Source organism: Leucopleurus acutus, assembly GCF_964270905.1.
Source record: "Leucopleurus acutus genome assembly, chromosome: 4".
Lineage (NCBI taxonomy): Eukaryota > Metazoa > Chordata > Mammalia > Artiodactyla > Delphinidae > Leucopleurus > Leucopleurus acutus.
The window spans coordinates 22,762,471-22,771,233 of record NC_139146.1 but is presented as its reverse complement, the minus strand read 5'-3'; the positions used below and the strand labels follow the sequence as shown (position 1 = coordinate 22,771,233).

Below are 8,763 nucleotides of genomic sequence, written 5' to 3'. Positions count from 1 at the left end.
ATCCTGATGAGGTGGTGAGGCTTATAACCAGCCCAACCTTGCAACGTTCCTGTATCTACTGTGACTCTTCCAAAATGCCTGCCTAAATGGTTTGTTGATTTTCTAAATGTCATCATCAGTTTCTTGGTCATTCAGCATATTCCTCATCATAGGTCGAATAGGTGGCCAAGTCCAACCCCAGCTGTCAGCTCTATGCTTCTAAGACAGACACTTGTGTCCAGGAAACTCTGACACGCAGGCTCGCGTGCCTGTTCTTCAGTCATTCACAGAACCCTTCAGACCATGCAGAAGTCTGTAGTTTTCAATATAGTTTTGTGAGAGCCCTTCAAGAACCCTATTGTCATTGTACGAAAGGGTTTACCTGTTGATCTTTTTGGCCTTTAAATATGTTTTTATCCTTTGCCTTGTTTGAAAGATCACTGGGAATAACACAAATCCTATACCCTTGGAAATTTCAGTCTAACAAAACAGACAGACATTAAACAAATCATGTTGCTAATAATAATAAGAGTTTTGATAAAGGCCCCAAAGGAAAAGTAATTATAATTAGAGTATATAGTCTGGAGACCTGGCCTAAAGGGGGGAGGTGTGGAGTTGGCCAGAAGGACTTTCCTGAGGGACTGAGTTTGTGTAGCATATTGAGATTTACCCGTGACCCATCGGTTTCAAACCTTTCTGTGACTTTCTTATTTGTCAACATCCAACTATTTTTTAGAACACGGTGATTTTGCTCTCTCCCCACACATCATTTAGTCACCTGCCTGAACCCTAAGTGTCCATCACTAGCTCAAGTCAATTTCCGCTCCAAGGTGTTTTTATTACTGGCACTTTTTTTTTTTTTTTTTTTTTTTGAGGTACGCAGGCCTCTCACTGTTATGGCCTCTCCCGTTGCGGAGCACAGGCTCCGGAGGCGCAGGCTCAGCGTCCATGGCTCACGGGCCCAGCCGCTCCGCGGCATGTGGGATCTTCCTGGACTCGGGCAGGAACCCGCGTCCCCTGCATCGGCAGGCGGACTCTCAACCACTGCGCCACCAGGGAAGCCCTACTGGCACTTTTATTCTTTTAGTCCCAAAGCCTGCCCTCTCCTCAACCAGTAATCATTTCCTTTTCTCTTTGCCTCCCAAGTCTCTCTTTGTTTTCATTCTCTCTGATAACCACCTTGGTCTGGACTCAGACCACCCCCCACCTGGATTATGCAGCAGCATCTTAGCTGGGCTACCCGGACTCCACCTACTTCTTCACTGCGTGCAGTGCAGCGTGTACTCTCTCTGTTCATATTACTGCTCTCTGTCCATTCTGGATGTCACTGCTACACTAATCATCTGTAAACACTATTTTTATTGTCTCTCTTCTGTTCAGATACACCCAATGCTGTTTCACACTCTTGTGTTCACAATCACTTCCAAGGACGTTCATCAATCTGCAGTACTCTTTCAATCACATGTTATTCCCATTTTCAACCCAACACACAGTGCCTTCCAATTAGTTTAGGCTGACTCTCAGATAAACACACTGTAACCATTTCATTTCTTCAACTTTGCCAGGTTTTTGTGCCTGATGTGTTCACCTCATCCTGGTACCCAAATCCTGCCCATCATGCCATGTCCCCCTCAAGCACCATGTCTCTTAGAAGGTGCCACTGACTTTCCTAAGTTTCATTACTCTCTCTTGCCCTTTCTTCTGAAACTTATAATAGATATAGTCTGTACAGCACAAATCACTACTTATTACGGGCAACATAGTGTTGGCTGCTGTTTCACAAGTCTCATTTCCCCCATAGAGACCATGCTTCTACAGACAAGAATCATTCCTAAAATTATTTCTGTGGTGTCTGCAGCACCTAGTACAGCACTAAGCCCAAAGCAGGTGTTCAATAAATACCTAAAGACTGCTTGCAGAATGATTAATTCAAAGGTGTCTTTGGGTGGGTGAAGATTTAATATCTACCATAGTTGCTCTTTTGTCCCATGTTGGGATGCTATGAATATATTTCTTAGTAATGAATAAAACAGAGACATTAAATCCAGCAAATGTATGGATAATTGTAATCATTAATAGTGATGTTGTTAGACCTGCGCGGTCTCCTAGGAGTTTCGACTCGCCCAGGAAACAACAAGAGTCGGAAGCCGATGCAAAACGCAAGAGGTTTATTGAAGGCCGGTGCACCGGGGTTCCTTGGTCCTCACGTAGGAGGTCGAAGAAGGAACCCTTTTGGGCGCGAATATGTCAGTTTTATAGGTTCCCACTTCCCCGTATGTAAATTATAGATTTGGTTGTGTTCTCCTGCTGATTGGTCCCGGCTTAGGCTCGGACCAGAGAGGGAACTTGTCCCCAGCTGCCTGATTGGTCTTTGACAGACACCTTTTTTACATTTTGTTATCTCCCTCCTTCTCCCCAGCTGCCTGATTGGTCTTTGACAGACACCTTTTTTACATTTTGTTATCTCCCTCCTTCTCGGAAGGGGGCCGGACATCCTGGAAATTCACCCATTGTCTAAGAAGCTCCTATTGTCTGGAGAGTTCTTAATCATTAGCTGGAACAGTGTCCCTCGAGTCCCACAATGTGTAGCCTTAAAAATAATTTATGGCATTAGAATAAAGTAGAAGGGTCAATTAACCTTTAAGGTTAATATGCCCTTGTATTCAACTAATTCCACAAATAGCCATTTGGTGCTTACTCTGTGCCTGACCCTAGGCGCTCAGTGATACACAAAAGAAGCATTATCTCTACTCTCCTAGAGTTTACAGTTAAACAGGGGAGACTGACTTTAAACAGAATTTTAATTATAATAGTGTCAAGAAGTACAAAGGACAGATACTTTCCACAATGGCTGTGTGTGACTGCTGAGTCTTACCATGTTTAGGTCAGCTCCACGCTGAGAAGTTTTCACAGGGGAATTGTCTGGAGGAGTTTAATTTTCCTTATGTAACTGTCTTCTTAGTGATGCCCCACTGGTGAAAGGCTCAGGAGAAGCTGCTACAGGGCCATCTAATGCAGAAGAAGGAGTAACAGCAACAATTCAGTCCATCCCGAGATTTTCAGAGCTAACGGAGACAGAGAGAGCATGGGAAGTTGGTGGTGGTGGACGAGGTTGCAGTAGGAACAGGAAGTTTTGAGAGTCCACCCCAAAGACTAAATTTGACCACAGCGAAGTGAGATGTGCAGCCAAAAAAGGTTTGCAGAAAACTTAAGAGAATCTTAATGTATCCATTTAAATATGTTAGACCAAATCCCACGCTCAGGAACGTACACATTGGAATTCCCTTTGGCTTCAGGAGGACACTGGAAGCGTTTAATGGAAAAGACATGTCTTTCAGTATTTTATACTTGCTAATGGAGAAGATAATTTGATAGGTTCCTAATAACTGTCCTGCATAGTGAGACCAAATATTCCTCACCACTCTGCCTTATCATAGGTAAGAATTTTATGAATCACATGCCTTTCACTTCTGAAAATAGGAACAAACTATGAGACACTGCTATCTGAAATGCAAAATGTGGTAATACGTTTTATATCCAGTCAAAAACACTTCACAGCTAAAATTGAAACAGAAGCCTAGAGAGATGTGAGATTTTGTATCCTGCTATTATACCTCAGACTATTACAGTATTCATAAACATGTACCTAACTTTAAAAGTACAGTTACTTTTCAAAGTGAAGTAACTACAGTTACAATGAAAACTCTCTGTTGTCCTGGTAATTTTGATTTGCTTAAATTACATCGAAACCTATGTGAGAATGTTTAAAAGAGTGGGATTTCTTTGAGACCATGTCAGAGCCCTTAATGGCATTTTACTTGGCAAAGGGTGGTGTACCAGAGACCTTCCATGAAATATGAAGTTCAGCACCTCCTTTCTTTGCAGTGTCCCACAGACTTGTCCCTGCCCACATTCTGTCTGCTGTGTGAGCATTAACAGTCCGTGATTGGACTGTGAGAAAGGAGCCTATACTGGCTTTTGCCAGAGTTGACTCTAACACTGCTCTGGGATATATTCCACATTCTTGGTTAATTCACTCCCCCCCCCCCCCCGCAAAATCTCACCCTTATCGTGTTATTTCCCAAATCAGGAAAGTTTAATGGCTCCCTACAGGCTTTCTCAACAATGAACTTCTATGCTATCTAATCTCTCTATAATCTGAGTTACCCATATTTTATTCAGTTTATTTTTTAGCTGTTCCTCACTCTTTCCTTCAACTCTTCATCAGAGTGTCCCTTACCCAGTATTGTACTCACACCTGCCTCTGTAAAATTACCTCCGTCTCAGATGCCTATTCATTTTACCTTCATCCTTCAAGGCTCTGCCCAAATCCAACCCCTGACACATTGCAGACTCCCCCACTTGCCATGGTATCTGTCTTCTCTCATCCTGTGCCAGTCATTTGTCTCTAATCAACAACCCATACGTTATTGTTTGCATTCTAGTCACTGTCTCTACCTTATAATTTTGTCTCCTTTAAAAAAATTCACTCTGCTGAACATTTATATTTTAAATAGAAAGATAATTATCCCATAAATATTTGAATGAATGATATAGATTCCCTAAATATTTGAATGAATAAAGCACTATATAATTTAAATAAGATATTTATCCTATAAATATCCTGCAGTTACATTCCAGAATATTATATTCTTCATAAAGATAAATATATATTATTCAAAATATTGCTTATTGCTTATTTCAGAGGTGACTATCACAGAATTTTAGAGCCAGAATGTTCTTGGTGATCATTTATTCTAACCTTATCATTTTACTTAGAAGGTACCAGGACCAAAGTGACAATATGAGACAGAAGTGTAATAAACCCTAATCTTGTGAAGAACGTCAACTACAATGTTCTCCACTAGCGCTTTCAGCTGTTTTCAGCTAGCTTTCAGCCTGCCTTATGGACAATAATAATACCTTTCTTAAATTTTTTTATATTCCATGATATTTCCATGAAAAGTGCCAGGACCGTAAGACTCTAATAACTTCTAATCTAAAAAGCACCCATGTTTCTTTCTTATTATTTTTCAAAAGTTACTATGTTTTTCAAAGGTTTCTGAAACTTGAAAAGGATTTGAAATTATAGCATAACAAAGTGTTTCATGAAGTTGCAGTTGTTTTCATTATGCTTTTTAAAAACACTTTTATGGTAGTTTTTTTATACAATTACTGAACTTTTTCTAAAAAGCAGAAACTGTTGTCGTAATAGTAGCATTTAATGAAATATATCCAAACTTTTATGAATTTTCAGTGTATGCAGTTAAGAACAAATAGTTTGAGCCTGTATTACATGATATGGCAATGTATGGCTCAGGTGACCTCTCTGTGATCTTAGGTCTGTATGATCTACAGAATTTGATGCAAAGCTCAAGGAATAAGAGGCAATTCCTTGTTAGTCCAACGTCTTTTCTATACTAGGGATAGAGACCTCTGTTCAGTGGAGGCCTTTCCCTCTTCAGTGGTGCCCCTTCCATGTCCTCATTCAGATCTGGGAGAAGGAAAGAGATTTTCTTACTTACCAAACACCAGTTCATGTGCCTCACAGGTTGCCACTTGTGCCAGTCACAAGGATAAAAACCTGCTCATTTTAATGCTGCAGACTGAATGATATTCTATTGCATTTTATTCTACTTTTCAGATTATATTTTCTGTGAGTCCTGATCAAGTGACACAAATGTGCTGCAATGGTGACATAAACTATTGATTGAGGCTGGAAAAGTGTCTGAAACATCATCTTTTCTTTTCTTCTTTTTATTTTTTTATGGTGCCTCTATTGGAACAGTCTGAGGGAAGTATATACAACATGAGTTTTATCATGAAGCTGCACAGACACTTTCAAAGGACGGTGATTCTGCTTGCCACATTCTGTATGGTGAGCATTATTATTTCTGCTTACTACCTGTACAGTGGCTACAAACAGGAAAATGAACTGTCTGAGATGGCTTCAGAAGTAGACTGTGGGGACTTCCAGCACCTACCATACAGGCTGATGGAAGTGAAGACAAGGAAGCTTTCTGATGCCTCAAGGACAGAACCCACAGTCCTGGTGTTTGTGGAGAGCCAGTACTCATCGCTCGGTCAAGACATCGTTATGATTCTAGAATCTAGCAGATTCCAGTATCACATTGAAATTGCTCCTGGAAAAGGGGATCTCCCAGCACTTATAGAAAAAACTAAAGGCAAATACATTCTCATTATTTATGAGAATATTTTAAAGTATATAAATATGGACTCTTGGAATCGAAGCCTTTTAGATAAATACTGTGTTGAATATGGTGTGGGTGTCATTGGATTCCACAAAACTAGCGAGAAGAGCCTACAGAGTTTTCAGTTGAAAGGTTTCCCTTTTTCTGTATATGGAAACCTTGCAGTAAAAGATTGTTGTATTAATCCTCATTCTCCATTGCTTCATGTGACCAAACCTTCTAAGCTTGAAAAAGGTTCTTTACCTGGAACTGACTGGACCATTTTCCAGATTAATCACTCAGCCTACCAACCAGTAATATTTGCCAAAGTAAAGACCCCAGAAAACCTTTCTCCTCCCATCCCTAAAGGTGCTTTTTATGCCACTGTCATACACGACCTGGGGCTCCATGATGGAATTCACAGAGTTCTTTTTGGCAGCAACTTGAACTTTTGGTTGCATAAGCTCATCTTCATAGATGCTGTTTCCTTCTTGTCAGGGAAGAGGCTTACATTGTCCTTGGACAGGTACATTCTCGTGGATATTGATGATATTTTTGTGGGAAAGGAAGGAACAAGAATGAACACCAATGATGTTAAGGTAAGGCTCTTTATCTCAAAGTTTGGTTTGTCTCTCAGTAGGTTTGTCTAGGGCTAAGGGATTTCCTGGGACATAGGATTTTTATTTTATTTGGAAATTCTTAGGCAAACTGGGATGAGTTGGCTACCCTCAGCTATTTTTGAGATATGGGGCTATATCTCAGCCCTAGAACAACTAAGTAGATAATACATTTTTCTCTGAATCAAGAAGAAAATGAAGATTGTACTAAAGGATTGAGTGTGGCAGAATCCTGAAATGCATTTCCGTGTGTATTTAAAACTACAGAGTAGAAACCACTTTGTTTAATTACTTTCCAGAAACTATCTACCTCAGTAAACTATTACTAATCTCAGACATGAGTCCATTTAGCTATGAAATCCAGGTGAATTTATTTTAATGAAAATAAATACTCCCACAAATTTTCAAGAATTAAAGATCTCATAAGTAGCAAGTTCAGATGTTTCTGGAAGTCAAATGTGTGACTCATTTTCTCTTGTTACTTTTTTGAAACTCTGAAAATTAGCACTACTAAATATGGAAAGCTATGAATACACAAGCATACCTATTCACATACACACATAAGAATTTACATTAATTTTCAAAATTCATTGAACAATTCTGGTTCATATATGAAACCTATCATGCTACATTTATATTGGATTAGATTTCTTATTATGTAAAACTGCCGCCCTTAGATAGAAGACAATTATGTGAAGATAGTTGGTTATCATTGTGAAGGGATTATATTACATAAACAACTGGCTGTTTAATATTAATGGAATTTAAAATTAAAATGATCTACATTGATCTTAATTTCCCATTCGAAATGCCACTGGATTCTATCTCTGTTATACTACATATTGATTTCACGAAAAGTGAAAGGAGAGACTTTGATACATAATTTTTATTCTATATAGCTTTGACCTTTTGGTAAAATATAAAGTACTGAATCAGATGGAAAAAAAGTCTTGAAACTGCATTCTTTTCTCCAGACACTAAGCATCTGGCAAGTAATAGTAATGTTCATCACACTACTTAAATGAGCTAAGAATACCAGAAGGACTATTAAATGTTACCATAAGAGAGTGTGAAGACTGAAAAGAAAAAAGCACCTTTCATATTCTTGGCAATATTTTAGACTCTTCCTTTTAAGTCAGTATAAATTAATTAATGAAGTTGTGCTTAAGTTTTCATTAGTCTTTTGAAATAGTCTTTGAAAATGTAGCTAAATTAAACCAAGCTGGTAGTTTAAACATTTATTATGAAAAAAAAAAATTATTATATCCTTGAAAATTGCAAACAATATATAATTCCCTTTCTAATTTTTCCATTTCAAAATATTATGATAAAAAAATTTTAAGGCTTTATTTCTAAAATATGTCTTTAAAACTGTCAAAATATGTTGTTATATCATTAAAAATATGCTAGATAAGTCTCCGAGTTTTTTATGCAAACTCTACTATATATTAATTTAAACAAAATAGAAAATGCCTTTAGTGCTCTTAAGGTTAAGCCATTTTTAAGTGGTATAAAAAATTAAAACCTTACTGAATAAATTCAATAAGAATTTAACATGTGTAAAATATTTTATGAATTGCTCACATTTAGATGGGAACATATTTTCTAACCAACCTAAAGGCTTAAAAGAAAGTATGTTTTGAATTATTTGGGTTTTTGAACTACTTCTAAATTGTATCTGTGATTGTGTCTCTAAACATAGTCATTCACCCATTCATTCATTCCTTCATTGATTCATTCTGTAACTAGTTATTAAGCATGTCCTACATGTGAAGTAGTTTTGGTGATATGTAAATAGAAACGTACACCATGGTCTTATCCCTTTAGAAGAGAGGGTGGGGAGAGTAAAGTTAGAGAAGCTCAGAAAGCACATAGGTGAAGATTGTGCTGAGCATCTGCCTGCTTAATACTTGGCACGGCCATATCACATGCCAGCCATGGAGGTAGGCACTAGGGATACAAAGATAAATAAAGCA

General features: G+C 38.3%; 1 protein-coding gene across 1 annotated transcript in view; it reads left to right on the top strand.

The window, feature by feature from the left end:
• Window positions 1–5,636: 5,636 nt before the first annotated feature.
• Window positions 5,637–8,763, top strand: part of LOC309961323 (bifunctional heparan sulfate N-deacetylase/N-sulfotransferase 3) — a gene marked incomplete at its 3' end in the record, with an annotated part of 137,838 nt that continues 134,711 nt past the window's right edge. Inside the window, exon 1 of the mRNA XM_082838472.1 lies at window positions 5,637–6,769. Coding sequence (XP_082694598.1) covers window positions 5,747–6,769 — 1,023 coding nt within the window. The 5' untranslated portion in view covers window positions 5,637–5,746. The remainder of the gene's footprint in view (window positions 6,770–8,763) is intronic.